The sequence below is a fragment of the Mauremys mutica genome, chromosome 8 (genome assembly GCF_020497125.1).
Source record: "Mauremys mutica isolate MM-2020 ecotype Southern chromosome 8, ASM2049712v1, whole genome shotgun sequence".
Taxonomy (NCBI): Eukaryota; Metazoa; Chordata; order Testudines; family Geoemydidae; genus Mauremys; species Mauremys mutica.
Window position 1 is genome coordinate 92,653,786 of NC_059079.1, and position 19,975 is coordinate 92,673,760.

Below are 19,975 nucleotides of genomic sequence, written 5' to 3' on the forward strand. Positions count from 1 at the left end.
AAACAAGTCAGACTCGTAGTGTTTTACATTCACTTTGTAGGAGGCCAGACTGCTGTGCTCAGTTTCCTATGCATTGAAAATCCAAAAAAAGGTATTTCTGCTTGTTACCATTTAACGGTGTAACTGACTTTAACAGGCACAGGAGCAGCTCCAAGCAGAAGTCCAGAGGTATAAAGCAAAAATAGAAGATCTGGAAACAACTTTGGCACAAAAAGGACAGGTAGATGCTTCGTAGTGGGTATTTTCTTTTGTTGATTTGGACTGTAGCTAATCTCTGCTTCTGCTCGCATACGCATGAATCCAGGCCATCAAAGGTCCTGGGTATAGTATCTTGTTTGCTTCATGAGTTTTGCAGGACAGTAGCGCAACAAGCAGTTACTACTGTGGTGTAGCGATGCTTCCAGGGCTGAGTTTAGAGTTTTTAGTGCACAGATGAGGATTAGATTACAGTTGTCCTTCAAGAGATCCTGGAGAATTTTTAGTAGTGATAACCACTAGCAAAATAAGTGCTTTGTGATCCCACTCCAGCTCAGAGAAAAGATATCAAAGAACACACATCCTTTCTTGTCATATTGAGAGGCAGAGACATTATTATAAACAATATTTTGCATTGCTATAACAATTTCTGGGCCTGATTTTATCCTGGTATATCTCCATCAAAGTCAATGGAGTTACACCAGATTTATATTGATGTAACAGAGATCGGACTCTGGCCCTTGATTTTCAGATCTTTGCAAAGCCCAATTACAGTTTATTTAAAGTCCTTTATAAATACATAGTAATTAAACCTCAAAATCCCAAAGTAGTTGGGGGGAAAGGGGGAATCACTTCACCTACCATTAAAATGCAGACTTCTGGGTAGAATATCACATCTATTTAACACCACACAGGATCACTGCAGAACAACTGAGGACAGGAAATGAACATTGACTATATTTGAAACTGCCGTGGGAAGTTAGGTTAGTAGAAGACTGGGTGGGACAATGAGATTAATACCTGTACTCTTACAAAATGTGCTCATGATCCCATTGTACATCCCAGTACAGTAACAGCATGGCTGTGACTCCATCATGGGGCATTGTTTCTATACTGGCTCAAAGGGAAGGAGCACCACATTCTAATGAAAAGACTTAATGGGTTCAAAAGCTTTGCTACTAATTTATAGATTAATATATTGTTATGAACACACAGCTACCTCTGTTAGGTAGAAAAAAAGCCTATCACTGAAATATCAGACACTGCACATTTGTTTATCGTGTTCAATTTCACGTGGACTCCCAGACTAAGCACTGAAATAGGTGCCCAATTATTATATAACAGTGTTACTTTACCAAACAGGATTCCCACTGGGTAGAAGATAAACAGCTTTTCATTAAGAGGAACCAGGAGCTTTTGGAAAAGGTAAGCTCTAAGGCCTCGGGTGTTAGGGGGTACAATATGCATACACATTATGGATGTAGAATTTGGTGCTTATGAATGTATTGAATGGTGTGGGCAGACTCTGCTATTCTATTCCTAGATTTGGTCACACAGCTCTTCATATATAGCCCACGCTTGACATGCACAGTGCCTGCAGCAACACCGCTACTCCAAACCTGGGACAGAGACTGCCAATCATGTTACATTATGCTAAGTCTCTACCGTTGCTATCTAAGGCTGGATATTTTGATCCCGTGCTTAAAGAAGTGAAAAAACAGTGCTTCTAGAAATAAAAAGCATTCCCTCCTTGTAGCATCAGCACTCTTTACTACGGGATATATATCGGGAAAATTTGTCAATGGTGTCTAAGTGACTTAGGGACCTAAGCGCTGTTAACTTTCAATGGCACCTAGGCTCCTAAATCACTTTCGTGTTTTTGAAAATGTTACTTATAATCATTTAAACTGAGATTTTCAAAAGTGGTGAGTGAAGTTCCCCCTTCCCACTGAATTTCAGTGGTTTGGGAGTACATAATTCCTTTGAAACTTCCAGCCATTGCATTCTATGAGCTTTATAGAGTTTGTTTGTTTTCAAAGTTCATCTGTAAAATAAAGTTTGATCAAGGTAAAACAGCAAATTTGGAAATATCTTCCTGTTTGGGGTTTTGCACTGTTTGAACCCTCTTAATTCTCTGAGCTGCCAGTTCCTATCTTTGTGTTTTGGTTTGTTTTTGAAACAATCAGTGGTTTTGAAATGGCAGCACAAACCATGAATTCAAATATTTCTACTAGATAGAAAAACTGGAGGCAGACAACAGCCGATTGCAACAGGAGCTGCAGGATGCCAGAGACCAGAATGAACTGCTGGAGTTCCGGAATCTAGAGCTTGAAGTAAGAAATTGCAGTTTATCATTCTCGGATAAACAGTTTGAGTGTCTGACTACAGTTAGAGCAGGGGACTGAGAGTCAGGAGACACAGGTTCTAGTCAGAGGAGACACATGGCGGGGGCACATCCCCCCCACCCCCGATTTGCTGCTTGGCTTGTACTGAGCATGCTCACATGGACTGAGCCTGCTTAGTAACATCTGCTAAAGCCAGTGCCCTCACTCTGCCCACCCACTATTGGAGGTATGGTTCTAGTCTTGTCTCTACTTCTGATTCACTGTGGAACTTCAGGCTTGTCACTTGACCTCTCTGTGTCTCAGTATCCCAATCTGTAAAAGGAGGATAAGGAGTTCCCCAGATAAGAGGCACAATGCAAATTATTATCATTATTGTTTCACACACAGTAGTGTCAAAACCAGGACAGTGCTTTTGTGCTGGTACAGCGCCTAGCACAATGGGGTCCAGGTCCTTAACTGGCACTACTGCAATACAAATAATAACTCATACAACAACAACAACAGAGTCTGCAGGCAGAAAGTACCTAGACTAGCCAACCACGTCCAAGCACTGCCATTTTAGAGGCATTACACCCCCACTCAGGCCATCTCCACTTAAAGATCATCTCTTGTTATGACTTTAACAAGAGTCACCCAAGTTTATACACTTACTGAAGGGGATACTCTGAAGATGGGTAAGGCACTGAAGTTCAGGTTCAGTGTCACTTGTGGTAAGATGAGAAGGGTGACTCTGAGCCTATTCTGCCCTCTCTGTTAGTCTGCCTGGATCTGGATGTAGTTGTGCTTACTCTGCTTATGGAGTCCAAGAAAAATAATCCTGCCTTGCTTTGATTTTCCAGCACTATCCCTGTTTTCTTCTTCTACTGTGGTTTTCAAGTAATGTTTAGGGCTTCATTTGCTCACAAATCAGAGCGTGTAGGCATCTCAATCCTTCCCTAACTCCCACAAAGAAGAGTTGTGGCAGATCCTTCCTGATAAATCTTGCAGACATCCTCAGCTGTCAGCTGTGTTTCTATTTGCTATAAAACTAAATTGACAAATCGCTCAATTAAATGTCCCATAAACTAAAATACGTTTGCAAGTTAAATTTGGGGCCCACTCCACTCCCTCCTATGCATGATTGAAAGACTCATAGAAACCAGATAAGATATCTACATAAAATCTTTTTCCTATTGGCCTGAGTCCCATAGAGCTGGACAAGTATTGCAAAATATGTTCAGTGAATATTCATACAAATTATTAAATGGAGCAATTTGTTGTGTTCATGTTCACTTTGAAATTACTTTCCACAAACGTTATAGTGAATGAGTTTGCAGGGAGGAATATTTGCGGGAACAGCAAATTTTTACAAAATAACTGAGTTATAAATGTGAGTATTCTCACCAGAAACCTGATTCTAGGCCAGGCTACGTCTACACAACAGCTGGGAGGGTTCTTCCCAACATGGGAAGACAGACATGCACCGGCTCTACTCAAACTCACTCACTAAAAATAGCAACATGGCCAATGCAGAATGGGGGGTGAATCAGGCCAGCCACCTGAGTAGGTACCCAAGAGGTTCGGGGTGATTGTACTTGGGCAGCTCACCCCAGCTGCAGTCTGGGCTGCTGGGAGCACACTGCTGTTTTTAGCACGCTAACCTGAGCAGAGCTAGCGCATGTCTGTCTAGCCATGCTGGGAAATGCCCCTCCAGCTGCAGTGTAAACATACCCTAAGAGTTACACTCATCTAATCACAGGGGATGGAAACATAGCCTGGGATCACATGTCCAACCAAATTAATCAGTACAGCTTGAATTTCGAATATTTTCAGAACCTACAGACCAAGAATTATTCACCACCATTATTTGGCAAATAATTTTGGATCACAAATAAGTCTAATGAGATAATGAGCTGCTCCCAGACAATTTGAAATCAGACAAAAGAGACAAAATCCATCAAATAAATTATTTGCTGCCAAATATTTGCCTGGATCTAGAATCCCATACCACTTAGCACACTGCACTTTTTTCAGCCCTAGCTAAATTATAATGCAGTTATTTTTTACTTTTTTATGAGGTAAAGAATCGACACACTGCAAAGCACGATAAACCAGACAGTGAATGTGTTATTTAATCACTAGACGTTCTACATAGCTTATTCATTCTAACACATTCTCCTGTGCATTTCCAATATGTTTAAAGGAAAGAGAAAGACGGTCCCCACCATTTAATCTCCAAATCCACCCATTCTCAGATGGTGTAAGCGCTCTGCAGATCTACTGTATGAAGGAAGGTGTCAAGGTATGTTACCATTACTATAGGCAGAGCTTTCGGCTCCATCTTTAACTAAGATTGCCCAGCATTTCCCATTATGAGACCCCATTTTCTGTTGTTTATTACTTTGCCAAACTTTAACCATGTGGCCTGAGTATTAAGTAAAAGCCTGTCTACACAGACACATCCAGGAAAATTAATTAAAGGTGTGACTTTGAAGTGGATTAGTTAAACCACATTAAATCCATCTGTGGATGCTATTATTCAGAATTAAAGTGTCCTTAGTTTGGTTTATCTTAATTCACTTAATTCTGAATGAGGGTGTTCACACAGGGGTTTAATGTGGTTTAACTAATCCACTTCAAAGTCACACTTTTCATCAATTTGGATTAATTTTCCTGGCTGTCCCCATGTAGACAAGCCCTAAGAGTTCAAGATGTCTCGGGGGAATAGGATCCATACCCATATAGGTAATCACTGGTTCAGAGTCAGCTGAAATCAGCAGGGTCAGAAAATCATTAATATCTCAGGGCTCACTATTTGCTATTACACAATGTTTTGTTGATCTCAGTCCTGTTCCCAGGGGCCAGATACTACCATCATGATTAAACATGCATCTGACACCTTTATGTTATTCTGTGTTGTAGGATGTCAGCATTCCAGACCTCATAAAGCAGTTAGACATCTTGGGTGACAATGGGGTAAGTCAGAGTCCTGGCTAGCTTTCCTAGTAGGCTGATATCTTGTAAAGTAGCACCAGTAAAATTGGAGAAAAGTATGACAGTGTATTTACCATATGATTATTTGTTAAAGAGTCAGGTTATAAGGATCATTCTAATAAAGGGTCTTGTTATTTCCAGAAGTTAAGGATTTGGGGGAGCTGGGGGCATCAGGGGATTGGTAATTGGATATTGAGCCTTTAATCTCTGGGTCACCAAACTGAATATAGCTCCAGTCTAATGGTCATTGGTCTTTGATAGTCATTTTGTAGCCTGAGTGAATTGAATTGGTGGTCTGAGCTGACCACACCACATCTCAATTAGCCTTATGGTACCCCTACTGGCAACTTCAGGAGACAGACCAGGAATTAAATGGGCAAGAATGTACATTATTCCATGGGCCCCGAGCCTGCCAGAACATGGTGGAGGATGTGCCAAAGGGCGTTGTAAAGAAGGGTCACAGTGCTGCTGCCTATTTAGTCCCTGCCATATGGATAAACAGACATCAGTCGGTTCCCAGGACTGTCAAACTAGCCCCTTTTGCCAGCACTAAATTCACTTTAAGAAACTGTACAGGAAATTCAAATGAAAGCAATGTCAGTGCCTACTCAGCTATGGACCTCACTCATGCTGGTGTAAATCAGAAGTAACTCCACTAATTCCAATGAAGTTACACCAGTGTAAATTAACCAGTGAAACTGAGGGGAGAATCAGCTCATCCCGTTTATAAGGAGTCTAGTTTTATTCCGCATTTCACATCACATACCTTTGGATTGGCATGTCCAGTCAGTCTGCACAGATTAGCATTATGCAGAAAGGTAGGGGTGGTCACCTTTCCCAAGGTAAAATAGGGTTCTCAAAGGGTCCTTAGGGAGCTAGACACCCAGCTCCTATTGAATTTACATGGGATTTGGACACCTCATTTGGTCAGGTTCCTTTGAAGATCCTACCTATAAATAATCAGTAGTCTGTACACTCTGTATCCATTGACACTTGTTAATGTGCTTCTTTGTTTGTTTCTGTAATGCTCTGTGCAATACATGACAGAGCTCCATGCAAACCATGGAAAGTGAGAACAGAATGTGGATTTTCTTCTAACAATATAAATATGCTTTTAGAAAACTGCTATCCCTTCCTTAGCTTGGTTTTCTTCTTTTTCACTTTACAGAATTTAAGAAATGAAGAGCAAGTGGCTATCATTCAAGCTAGCACTGTGTTATCCTTGGCAGAAAAGGTACAATTTCTGTGGTGCTTGTCTCTCAAGTGTACGCACTATTAAAGGCCTATTCTACGGGAAAAAAGGCTTGCTGGAATACTTTTCCCAAAGTCAATAAGCTATCCCAACAAATGCACTTTATTGCGGGTATAACTGCATCCACACTAGAAAAGGTGCCTGTATAGAACTGGTAGAAAAGAATCACACCCTCACTGACATTACCATACCTGAAGAAGTTTCTAGTCTAGCTCTATCCTAAGCCATGAATTTAGAGCTGTAACAAAGGCAGCTTCCACACCAAATGTAAGTAGTGACTGTAAACTTTAGAGAGGAAATTTATGGAAAGCCATCGACCATATATGGTAAAACTAGCAATGGACTGGATTCTCTAAGCCACCTAAGGGATATAGAGACACAATTGCCACTGAAGTAAATAGGAATTGTGTGTCAAAACCTCCTACTTGGTTCTGAAAAATCTCATCTGAAATATTTCTGTTTAAACTGATTTGGTTTTGCAACTCAGTAAAAGGAGTGACAAAGGACAGAGTGGCATAATGCCAGCATAGCCAGCTCTTTGCCACTCAAGGGTTCCCCCTATGCCAGTGGAATTTCCAATTAGCTGTCGAAGCCATCTGTAAAGCTATTTTGTGCTATAGTCGCACAGCCTTAGTAAGGGGATCTGGCCTTCTGCTTACTGTAGTCAGGCAAAATAGAGGGGAAGCATTTTGGCGGGGTCCTGTTTGTCACTGGGCACTTTAGTTGCAAGTGCTGTGGGTTACATCTCTGTGTTTTGCACCCTCTAGTGGATCCAGCAGATTGAAGGCGCTGAAGCAGCTCTGCACCAGAAGATGATGGAGCTGGAAAGTGACATGGTAGGCAAACGTTTTTGATATCTATCTGTAACAAACCACTGAATAGAGCCAAATGTTTGATGTCCCAGAGAGTCAGAAAAAATCATCTTTTGGCAAATAAAATGAATTATATCTTCTTGATCACTGGTGAATCCATAACATTGTTGTTATTAATTTGCTTTGTATTTAATAATTGTGAGAGAGTGAAGTGGGATTTTTCATGATTAAATGTTATCAACGTTCATCTCTGATCCTGTCTGTTTTCACTTTTACATGGTGCTAATTTGTTATTATTATGAATATAGGGCTCAGAGTTTGCTGGGTGCTTTTCAGACAGGCAAATAGTCATGATTCTTGCCTCTCATTGCTCACAGACTAAATACATGGCATGTATCAACTGGCATGGAGAAATTTAAGTAGGAAAAAAACCCTGAATTGTAACACTATGTTGTTTAAACCCACTTTAAATCAGGGGTAATCAATTGTTTTTTGTAAAGGTCCAAATTTCTTGGTCAAGGTATAGACAGGGTCCAGACTCCATAGAAAATAATAAAAAATAATGACAATATATAGTAAAATAATAAAATAATAAAATAAAATAAATAATAATACGTAAATAAAAATATTTTGAGGTCTGTTCAAAAGCATCTGGCGACCCAGATTTGGCCCATGGTCTGCCTCTTGACTACTCCTGCTTTAAATCCTTAATATTTTAAAGGCAAGGCATTCATAGCTGAATTGTGCTTAGTATAACTTCAGCAAGGTCAGGATTTGGCTTCTCTCTTAGTCTCCTTAATTGGAGGAAGTAATATACCTAAAAGATTAACAAGTTTACATGGATTGTAAAGTAATCATAGTGGTTCAAATTCTGGAGTTACTCCAGTATAGACCAGAGCACATTTCTACTCTATTACCTTACTAAAGCAAACATAATTGTTTTTCCTTCAGACTTTGCTAGATATTTGTCTGATATTAACAACCATGCAAAGTCTCCATTACTGACAGATCTCATAAATTCCTGCTCCCATCAGACATCTGTGGTTGATCAAATAATACTTTCCATGGCATGTCAACTAACAAATTCATTTTTTCTGTCAAAATTATTATTCATTATAGGAGCAGTTTTGCAAAATAAAAGGTTATTTGGAGGAAGAATTAGACTACAGGAAGCAAGCTCTTGACCAAGCATATATGGTATGTACAAGGAAAATGCTTCAGCACACACCATAACAGGACACAGATTCATATTGGTTCAGGGGGAGTGAGGGTTTTGCACATCATCGTTCCTCACTTTTTCATATCTGCCTTTCTCCATGCTGCTTAACCACCATCTTGCAGTCTGCACAGCCTCAACATGGTACTTGGCCTCTTCACATCACGAGAAGCCGGATACTCTAAAGTAGAAACTTCCAAGTTAACAGTAGATGTCGTTCATTAGAGTCACCTTGCCCAGTTAGAGTCTTGCAGACAACCAGAACTAGACATGTGCAGGAATATTTAAATATTTCCTTTAGTGAATGTCATAGTGCAGGAGTGGCCAAACCGCGGCTCACAAGCCGCACGCAGCTCTTTTACAGTTAAAATGTGGTTCACGTAGCCCCCACATCCCCTCCCATTCTCCACCTACCAGACTGAGGGGGGAGCTCGGGACCTCTGCCTTGCAGCAGGATGGTGGGGTAGGGGCTTCTGCCCAGTGGAGAGGGGGGTCTCAGGGCTTCAGCGTGAGCAGGGCTGAAGCCCTGAGCCCTGGCAGATGTGTCTAGTTCTTGAACTTCTGAAAATTGTCGTATGCAGCTTGGAGGGTCAGTAGGTCTGGCCACCCCTGTCATAGTGAGAAGATAATATACCACAAATTGCAACTGATTTTATTGGAAAATACCAACCCAGCAAAATCTGTTGTATACAGGGCTTATACCTGCCGAGCCCAGCTTTGGAGTGTTTCGTGTATAAGAGGAAAGGATAAAGTGATGAGCAGAGAATGCAGGGCTACCCAACCCTGCATTAATGAACATGTTCATGTATTAGCAAGACTAAGACTTGAGAGAGAAATGTGTATCCTGGCATGCTGATCTTTCACCCATATTCCTTTTTAACAAAGATGGTCAAAACAATTCAAAATGTAAAAGTCAATGAAATTTTCCTCAGTATTTTGAGCTGTGATTTTAGAAAAAAATGGTGAAAATGCTCATGAAAATTCCATCCCAGTTTTGACCAGCACCGTAGCTGGTTGAAGCATTTAACAATTATGAATTTCAATGAAAACATCATTGAAAAAATGGACATTTTTTGCCAAAACATTGAAACATTTTTGACCATCTCTGCCTTTCAATCTTGCATACTCTTATACCTAGGAAGCTTCTTGTATGTATGTAGACACCTGAATCTACGACCAGAAAAAAAAATCCCAGCTATATTTAGTACAATGTTCCATCTCTAACCAACTTTTGGTGTTCCATCAACTAGAGAATCCAGGAGCTTGAAGCTACCTTGTACAATGCTTTGCAGCAAGAAACGGTGATAAAGTTTGGGGAGCTGCTAAGTGAAAAGCAACAGGAGGAGCTGAGGACAGCCGTAGAAAAGTTAAGACGGCAGATGCTGAGAAAAAGCAGAGAATATGACTGCCAGATTCTTCAGGAGAGGATGGAGCTGCTACAGCAGGCACATCAGGTAGTGCGCAAGGACCAAGATCTTAGAACAAATACATCCATGCTGTTTTGCTGTGTAAGAATGCAGATTATGGTCCAATGTTTCTCCCTAGCTTATGAGAGATCCTGGTTCAGTTGGCCTGGTTTTCACTGCTGAGTTGTCTAGGGCATATAAATACCTGCACTATGCATGCAAATGCAGGTTTCACTATCTTCTTTGTGGAGGCTGTGGGAATATTTTGCCTCTTACGGTTCAAAACCTAACTCTCTCTTCCTATTTCCTGTTTCATGAATCCAGCCTCGTAGCACAAATCTCAAACGTAAGTTATTGGGCTCAATGCAGGAGTGACTGGATGAAATTCTCTGTCCTCTGTTATGAAGAAGGTCAGACTGATGATCTAATGGCCCCTTCTGGCCTTAAAATCAAAAGCGTTCTTAAAGAGTATCCTACGATACGTAACAGTATCAGTGTCAGCTATGAACAGTGCACAGATAAGACCGATTTGCATAAATGCTGGAACTAGGGGCCACACTCCCTGATTGAAGTGGTTTCCATTATATACAGGGGTTATAGTTTGGTTCCATGGCTCTCAGTCCCCCCCCCTCCCACTATCAAAATTGTTCCAGCACTTTGATGACTTTCTTTAAATAGGTGGTGAATGGGATTTTCTTTCTACTCTCTTCCGTTCCTCCCCTCCCAAAGTGGGCAGTTGCTAATTGATCTCTCTGGGACATAATCATTGCATTTAACCCCTTTCATTTTCAGAGATCAGTGTGCGCTGCTGTGGGCATGGCAAATCGAGGGGGGGCCGAGGAGGAATAGTGGGTGACAAAGGATTTCATGCCAATGCAGAACTGGCTGGATTCCTTAGTTGTTCGTTTCCAGGATCTTTAAAATTCGCCCCAAGTGGGTGATTTGTTCAGCTGAGCAAAACAATTAACATTTTCTCTGCTGTGCATTCAGAGTCTGGAGTTGGTTTGTTTGCTTTATATTTCTAGAGGATCCGAGATTTAGAAGATAAAACTGATGTCCAGAAGAGACAGATCAAGGACCTAGAGGAAAAGGTGGGTTGTTTTACATATTTTAAAAGAATCAGATCAGCTTTATTGGGTCTGAGACAATTTTTTTAGACTAAAAATCAAAAAAAGTATTTGCAGACCTAACTGGACTATGTTAGTGTCTCTCTTTCCACTTCATTTTCTTTCCATTTTATGTCTTTCATTTTATCCAGACAATCTCAGATCTGTTTTTCCCCTTCCTGCAAACTCTCGATTCCCTTAAGGAAACAATACTTTTATATTAAATTATAAACATCTTATTTAAAATATGATTATGTGGCAAACGATGTTGAGGCAAATGCTGAGGTCCTTACTCAGTTATTACCCAAGTCTCTTTATATGCAGGCAAAACTCCCATTGAAACCAAGGTGAGTTTTGCCAACATTAAGAGTTGAATGAAACTGAGTTAATATTTCCAGATTGTGCCCCTCATTTGTACAAGTTTAGGGCCAGATTCTGATACCATTACCCATGTTGAAATCAGTGGGGACTGGAGTGAGATACAACACAATGTGACTAAGGTTACCAGAATCCTGCCCTCTAACTGAACTGTGGCATCAAAATAAATTGAAGACTTTTTGCTTATTGACTTTGTATATATGTTCCTGAAATGAAACACAATGGGCCTAATCACAGGTTCACTGCAGTCAATGCAATTGAGACCCAAAATGCCCTGGGCAGCCAACTACACCTCTACCCCGATATAACGCGACACGAATTCTGATATAACGCGGTAAAGCAGCGCTCCGGGGGGCGGGGCTGTGCACTCCAGCGGATCAAAGCAAGTTCGATATAATGCGGTTTCACCTATAACGCGGTAAGATTTGTTGCCTCCCGAGGACAGCGTTATATCAAGGTAGAGGTGTAATTCAAAAGTTGCTAAATAGCTAGAAGATGATCCCACCTCCTGACCCTGGTGATGAAATAAAGTTTGTTGTGGATCTGAATGCTCATTTTTGTCTTCACAACTTCAATTAAACTATGTCTAGAGGAACATGACCAATTTACTTAACAAGCAAAACAAAGCATAATAAATAATAAATCTCAGGGGCATTGAAACTGTGACAGTAGCCAATTCTTCACCAAAAAAAAATCTAGTCTAACAGTAATCCGATTAATAATGGAATAAACATATATTTTAACCCCTTAGCTACACAAACTCTTCTTTTTCCACTTTGCTGCCAAAGTTTTGGTGATGTTCAATAGAAATCAAGGACATGAGCATGAGTATATAATACATTCCCAGGCAGAAAATGGATCAAAAAATGGGAGTGTATTACATTGTAACCTTTGATTTAAAAAAACAAAACAAAACTTGTGACATGGTTCAATGGAAAACTGTGATGGAAGACATTGGATGGCCACATTTTCAAAGGGGGCTTCAAACCACAAAAATTCCCATTCCATTAGAAGAGCAAGGATCATGATGGAAGAGATCCATGGGTCAGTTATTAATAGTTCAGTATGAGGGATATGTCTGATTAAGGTCAAAGTTACATCATGTATCCATAATCTTAGCATGTTTACTTACTAGTATGGATAGTGGGTGCCATTTTAGAAACCAGGTGCCAGATGCTCAGTTGGTATAAATCAGCTCCAGTTTGTGACTTCAGTGACGCTACATTGATTTAAAGCAGCAGAAGATCTGGCCCAGTATTGCCATGTGGCGTTGGGTGCATTCATTTTGCTGGTGAGTTTGAAAAAAAAAGATACAGTCTAGATTTTTCACACCAGGAAGAGGGATTGGTATTTGCAGACACAACTGGAAAACATGTTTTCTGCATGCATAATTATTTCAGATCTCAAATTAAACTGAGTTTATCATTGTCATATGAATTGCAAAGAGAACTAGCTCTGATCCTTAAGACACTACAGCAAGATTTTTTTTACATAATCTTCTTTTTTCTTCTGCAGTTTCTGTTTCTATTCTTGTTCTTCTCTCTTGCCTTTATTCTTTGGCCTTGATGTCAATGTGCCTCTTGGAAAGGTAAGGCTGCTTCATTTATTTCCATGAAACTAGTGTTTGTCCCATAGATTCTTATGAAATGAAGGCCAGATCCTCAGTTGGTATAAGTTGATCTGGGTACACTGACTTCAGTGGTGTTTTGTCAGTTTACGCTAGCTGAGGTTTCTGCCTTGAGTTTTTAAAATTAATAGTCTTCAGATCACGGAAGGAAGAATGGAAGTCTTGTGGTTAAGGTACAGGAATATCAAGCAGCTATCACATTTGGTTTCTCTCCATGTCTTTGTTGCCTCCAGACTGGATTATCGCAATGCATTGTTCAGAGCACCACCTGTAGAAATTCAAAGTGGGGCTGCACAGGGACCACATTTCACCAGTTCTCCATTTCACACTGGCTTACACAGTTCATTTCAGGTGCAATCCAAGGTGTTGGTTATAAGTTATAAGCCCTTTATGGTTTGAATCCTGTGTGTCTGAGAAAAGCCTCTCTCAACCTCTGTGTATCTGAAAGAAGCCTCGTGCTCAGCCCTAGCAGCTGAGATCTACTGAGAAGCTCAAGACAGTAGTCCTTATGGCCTGTTCCTACAATTCCTTGCTCATGTGAGGAGTGCTAACACACAAGGAGCCACATTGACTGGGATTTCCTTACTGTTGGCCAGACAGAGCCCAAACTGGGTGATCTTCAGGGCACATCCCAATCCACAGCATGTTTTTTGATAGGTCTATATCCCTGGCTCTTCCAAACAGTTGACTGTCCCATTTTGGAGTTACCAACATTTAAAATATATTTCCTGGCTCTAGCAAACAGCTTTTAGGGGATTGCATTGTGGTATCCCAGACACTGACTGGAAGTTCCAGATGCAAGACTTCTGAAAGATGATCCAGCACAGCAGCTGGGACATGTTTTGAGGTTATTCACAGTCAAGCTGAAAGGGCATGTCGAGTGGGGTCCTTCAGGGATCAGTTCTGGGTCCGGTTCTGTTCAATATCTTCATCAGTGACTTAGATAATGGCACAGAGAGTACACTTGTAAAGTTTGCGGACAATACCAAGCTGGGAGGAGTTGCAAGTGCTTTGGAGGATAGGATTAAAATTCAAAATGATCTGGATAAACTGGAGAAATGGTCTGAAGTAAATAGGATGAAATTCAATAAGGACAAATACAAAGTACTCCACTAAGACGCAACAATCAGTTGCACACATGTAAAATGGGAAAATGACTCCCTAGGAAGGAGTACTGTGGAAAGGGATCCGGGGATCATTGTGAATCACAAGCTGAATATGAGTCAACAGTGTAACACTATTGCAAAAAAAAAAAAGCAAATATTCTGGGATGCATTATCAGGAGTGTCGTAAGCAAGACATGAGAAGAAGTAATTCTTCTGCTATACTCTGCGCTGATTAGGTCTCAACCGGAGTATTATGTCCAGTTCTGGGCACCACACTTCAGAAAAGATGTGAACAAATTGGAGGAAGTCCAGGGATGAGCAACAAAAATTATTAAAAGGCCTAGAGAACATGACCTATGAGGGAAGATTGAAAAAATTGGGTTTGTTTAGTCTGGAGAAGAAAAGATTGAGAGGGAACCTGATAACAGTTTTCAAGTACATACAAGGTTGTTATGAGGAGGATGGAGAAAAATGGTTCTTGTTAACCTCTGAGGATAGGAAAAGAAGCAATGGGCTTAAATTGCAGCAAGGGCGGTTTAGGTTGGACATTAGGAAAAACTTCCTAAGTGTCAGGGTAGTTAAGCACTGGAATAAATTGCCTAGGGAGGTTGTGGAATCTCTGTCACTGGAGATTTTTAAGAGCAAGTTAGACCCCAGGGGTACACAGCGGTCTTCTAGGGGATACACCAACTCAGCTAGATATTTGCCTAGTTTTACAACAGGCTACATAAAAAACACGAAAAAAGTCAGTGCAAACTAAAATTTCATACGACTCGTTTATACTGCTCTATATACTATCATTGCCAGTCTTGCAGTGTGGCGCACCTAGCGTGCTGTGCAAATTGTATTTTGCATCAGCATTAGCACTGACCAGGAAATGTACTTTGTGCCAAAGTCAAAAAGTTGTCAAAAAGTTTTCATTTGCATTGAAATTTTTGTTCAAAAGTTTTCAGGTTTTTGAAGAAAAAAATCCACAAAATTAAAAAAAATCCAAAAATGTTGAAAAAATGAACAATTTGGCTTAACAAAACCCCAAAAATGTAATCAAAATGGCTGACAGAAATTTCAACATTGACCAAAAAAGAAAAAGCCATTTTTTCATGGAAAAAAAATTTAGAGCTGGTTGAAAATTTTTATTTCAATTAGCACAGGAAAATTCCAGCTCTCAGTTTAGACGGATTAATGAATATTTCATGAGAATTTAGACATGTTATTAGTGTGCCAGAGAGAAAGGGAGGGGGGATTTTCAGATATAGAAATTGGACGGAAGAGCCACAGAATTAGAGTTTCAGGGAAGGGCTTTTCAGGAGCCATAGGTGTGAGCCAACATCTTTAGAAATACACATTGCCTAAATTAGAAAACTGCCTACAGTTTCTAAATGAGATTCCTGACTCCTTATTGTCTGAGAGCCTGTGGAAATCTTTTAAACATGCCCTTTAACACTGAGTGGCTGCCTGCCAGAATAAACTCTTCAGAGAGTATTTGTATGCCTGGGTTACATGGTGACTTTCAAATTACAGTCTCCTAATTATTTCCACAACATACTGAAAGTCAGTCTGAATTCCTGCTCCCAGACGTGTCACCTCCTCCCTCTGCTTTAGAGTAGGAGATGAAAGCACAGTCACATGGGAAGAAAAAATCAGAAGCAAAGTTGAGTACATTGTAACCACCATATTCAGTAATTGTATTTATGCTGGAGTGACCTATATGGAGAGCTCGTCCATACAGGTAATGTCTGGCTAGAGAAAGCTGATGGGGGTGCTTCAGGTTGGAGCTTCTCATTAACAGTCCAGTAAAGACCATGCAGAAGATTATCATTTCTGTTCCTTTGCACACAGTCGTCCTTTAACCTGCAAGTGACTCATCTCAGATTTCTAGGACATAATGGAATGTTTGCCAATTGCTGGACTCAGGCTTGAATTCTCAGCTGTACTGAACTCACAGAGCCAGGGGAGACTCTAAACCATTTTTATGCTTCCCCCAATCTAATGGATTGGCTGGAATTATAGTGGGCACCACATGTAAATCAGAGCAGCGTTAAGGCCAATCTAATTTATATTGGATGAAACAATTACTTAGGAACCATTCCACTGGATCAGGATCCACCCACCTCTATCCCAACACATCTCATCCCACACCCTTTGGCTGATTTTACAACAAGGCCAAATTCAGCTCTTATTTACAGTGGTGTAAATGAACAGTAACGTCATTGAAATAATCAGAGTTACTCTATGTATAACACCAGTGTAACTAGAGCAGAATTTTGCCCAGTGGAGTTACTCCTGATTTACAAGGCTGTGATATCAGAATCAGACTTACATTTCCCTCCCTTAGGGAACCATAAAGTCTAGTTAGTCATTCAGGCCCAGATGCTCAGATAGCTGCTAGATTGTCTAATATGATTAGACAATCTGCCATGACAATGGAAAAATTACAAAAGTAGAGGACATACTGAACATACTGAAAGGGCTTCTTCCAATTCTGTCTAAATCCCACGGGTGCAATTTGCACCAACTCAGTCTACCCCGCCCCCTCCCCCCCTCCCCCCCGATGTGCTCATTCCTTACTGCGAGCAGGGAAGATAGCACATAAACATTTTGGGACAGCTATAGGTAGCCTTGAGAGAGGCGTTGGCAGACAACTCTGCATTATCAGATGGCAGCATCACTATAGTTGAGACTAGCATACTATTTAACAGCTGGTTTTCAAAGTGCTCTAACATCCACATGCACACCCAGATTGCCTTGAAATTTGCATTGCCTCATCAGGGCTTAGGGTAGGGTTAGTGGTGCAAATTTGGGGTCATTTGAGTAAGGGGTCCCAAAGTAGTGTCCTAAAAAAATCATATGATATCAATATTTTATGGTTCTTATAATTTGGTGGGGGGAGCACATGAAGCAAAAGGATCAATGTCTTTGCCAATTGCCATAGTACAGTTTTCTTAGATGCTGTAATTTTTAGACTTTAAATAGATCCATTTGTAAAACTTCCTTGACGTGTAGCTGGAGACCCAGTTTATGTTAAAAAAGAGTACGTTTTTCCATACCTCTCTTTACAGTTTATCATCTCCTGTTCCCTTAAACAGCTGGGGGCATACAGAGCTGAAATTTCAGATGAGGATTCATGGCCTCCTAGGGTCACTACAGCTATCACAGCTGTTGCTTTCAGGAATGATGGGGACAGAGTTACAAAGAAGGAAATAAAGTGCTTGAACGGGAGAAAAACTGTAGAATCTATCTGTGCAAAACTCTCGAGAGTCTGTTGATATGAGATTCCCCTAGTTGAGAGAGTTTGGGAGGGAAAGGTGTGTATGTGCAAGGACATTCGGTTTGCATGGATTTTGCACCCTGTGAATTTCACTCTGTTTCAGAATTTAAATGGACCTGAAACCCCAAAGCAAAACTCAGAAGAAAAATGCCAAGTTTTTCCTGGTTTTAAGCAAAAGTCCATAATCCTCCCAATCAGTAATAAGCAGCATGGATGGAGTCAGAACTAAACCCCAAACTTGGTCCTGATTCATCCAAAACACAGTCCAAGTTCACTTCAAAGTTTCATGAACAAAGGGCTTGGGGGTTGTCCTTAAACCAGGAGAGTTCCGCCTGCTTTCATGTCTCTCTCCTTGCGGAAGTTTTAGACAGCTCTGGCAGAGCAATCTGGCTTAAGCCCTGCTCCATTGAAATCAATTGCGACATTCCCACTGACTTCTAGGGTATAGAAGTTGGGTTCTAAATCCTTGCCTGTGGTAGCAGAGGGATATAGCTTGCTGTGCTGAGGAATACCATATGTTAGATTCTTGACTAAATCCTTTCCAGCAACGGAAAATCTCCAAAACCCTGTTCGTGGGCGGGAGGGAGGGAGTGATGGACAGATAGATCCAATCTCTCCACTTAGCTAATACAGATGTTTTTCTTTTCTATTTTGTAGAGTGCCAGACTACACAGATAAGTCCTTAGAAAGGCAAATGCTTCCAAACCCATGAAGAAGAGAACATTGTTTACACCGATTTAAAAATACAACAGCAACCTGTAGCCAAGACTACAACCACCATGTATTTTAAAGCCATTTATTCAAGATTTGTTACTTGACAGTTCCTGTCTAAAGCTACAATATATGCTGCATTTAATGAAGTTCTATATGTCAAACTAAGAAAAAAAGAGGGGGGAGAAACAAACTGTGAACATATTTAAAAAAAAATTGAACAGAATCAGCAGATGAAGTACAAATGGGCCTTGGGCATGGAACCAAAGTTACAACAGAACAATCTATCCCTGCTGTGCAGGGGGATATTAAATGTAACAATGACACCCCATGGAAAAAAAATCAATATTAAAGGGACAGAGCAGGAGAAACGTTTTTCAAAACTGTGAGGGGATATTGATAATAAAATATTCAATCTGAATCATCCGGCTTCCTTACTACAGGGACTCTCTTTCTCTTTTTGGTTTTAAACTCAGGAACAATGACAGCTGCAATGTGAACAAAAGGAAAAACATACTCGGTTTTGTTTCATGCTGGGCGGAACGGGGCATCGTGTCGTACGTGGTGGGGATGTTAAACATACCACCAGCTAGGAGGGCAGATGAAGGGAAGAATGTGGGTGACGGCCCTGATGAGGATTTCTGACAATGCTGTAGCCTTATCTTTCTTATTGATCCATTCATAAAGAACAGCATGTACATTGTTAGATACTTTTCATACATTTTAAAGACTGACACACTGAAGAAAGGACCACATTTGATTTCACAATTACTCCTAACGTATCTAGGATCACTGGAATGGGGCTGAAGAAAGAAATAATGTGTCGGGGGTGGAGGGGAGGGGAAGAATGCCTGTGTTATCTGATCCCACAGAACATTGATTTCCAAGCTTGTCTAAAACTGTATGCTAATGAACATGTGAAACAGTTACGAATATTTCGGTTTTGTTTGTCAAAGTGATTTTGTCAGCAGGCTTCCCGACAAATGGTGCATGAACCAAAAATAGGTAAAAGCTGGGCAAAAGCATCTTTACTAGACACAGGACAAATGGCTCACTTGTCATTTGTCACAGTTAAGGACCGGTAGAAGCAGTTTGCCTTTCGATGCAACACTTATCTCCCTGTTACAATGCACAGGACCTGACCTTACCCCTAGGGAATGTCTACACTGCACACTTTTACCAGCAGTGTGCAGAGTGCATACACTGCATGCCCCCTAGCACACGGTCAATAGCCGTGTAAGTGAGGCATTGCTTAGGGAGTAAAGATAGGCCAGAACTTTAGGGTACATACCCTACGTGGCTCTCTACACACCCAGGCAGTGTTTCCCCATTTACACTGCTATTTTTAGCAATGTAGTGTCCTGCTGCCTTCCTGCGGCAGGCAGGAAAGGTTCTGGCAGGGGAGAGGCAGTGGGGACAGGCTCCTGCACCTCCCTGTGGTGGGGAGAAGCTCCGGCAGCAGAGAGCTGTTGGAGCTTTTCCACACCCCAGAGAAAAACTCTGGCAGCGGGGGAAGGCTCATGCAGGAGGGCGCATCAGGGAAAGGCTAGCTAACTGTAGTGTGGATGCAGTCTGCTTTTCACTGAGGTATGTGACTACATGGATCCCACACACTGCCCCAGTGAGTGTGCCGTGTAGACATATCTGCTTACCTGAATAAGGCTCTTACTCACACATGTAGTCCTATTCATATGGCCAGACCTTGAGAAGTGCTGAACACCTGCAACTCACATGGAGAGTTAAATTCACCCCAACGTGACGTGGGGTGGAGTGGAAAGGCAGCATTATCTAATGGCTGG

At 41.0% G+C, this 19,975-nt stretch overlaps 1 protein-coding gene across 1 annotated transcript in view; it reads left to right on the forward strand.

The window, feature by feature from the left end:
• JAKMIP2 (janus kinase and microtubule interacting protein 2) overlaps window positions 1-18,920 on the forward strand; it is a 106,465-nt gene extending 87,545 nt beyond the window's left edge. The window contains exons 11-22 of the mRNA XM_045027597.1: window positions 137-220; window positions 1,339-1,401; window positions 2,211-2,309; window positions 4,504-4,602; window positions 5,223-5,276; window positions 6,463-6,528; window positions 7,314-7,382; window positions 8,478-8,555; window positions 9,825-10,028; window positions 11,006-11,071; window positions 12,980-13,052; window positions 18,123-18,920. Of these exons, the coding sequence (XP_044883532.1) occupies window positions 137-220; window positions 1,339-1,401; window positions 2,211-2,309; window positions 4,504-4,602; window positions 5,223-5,276; window positions 6,463-6,528; window positions 7,314-7,382; window positions 8,478-8,555; window positions 9,825-10,028; window positions 11,006-11,071; window positions 12,980-13,030 (933 nt within the window). The 3' untranslated portion in view covers window positions 13,031-13,052; window positions 18,123-18,920. The remainder of the gene's footprint in view (window positions 1-136; window positions 221-1,338; window positions 1,402-2,210; window positions 2,310-4,503; window positions 4,603-5,222; window positions 5,277-6,462; window positions 6,529-7,313; window positions 7,383-8,477; window positions 8,556-9,824; window positions 10,029-11,005; window positions 11,072-12,979; window positions 13,053-18,122) is intronic.
• Window positions 18,921-19,975: the final 1,055 nt, after the last annotated feature.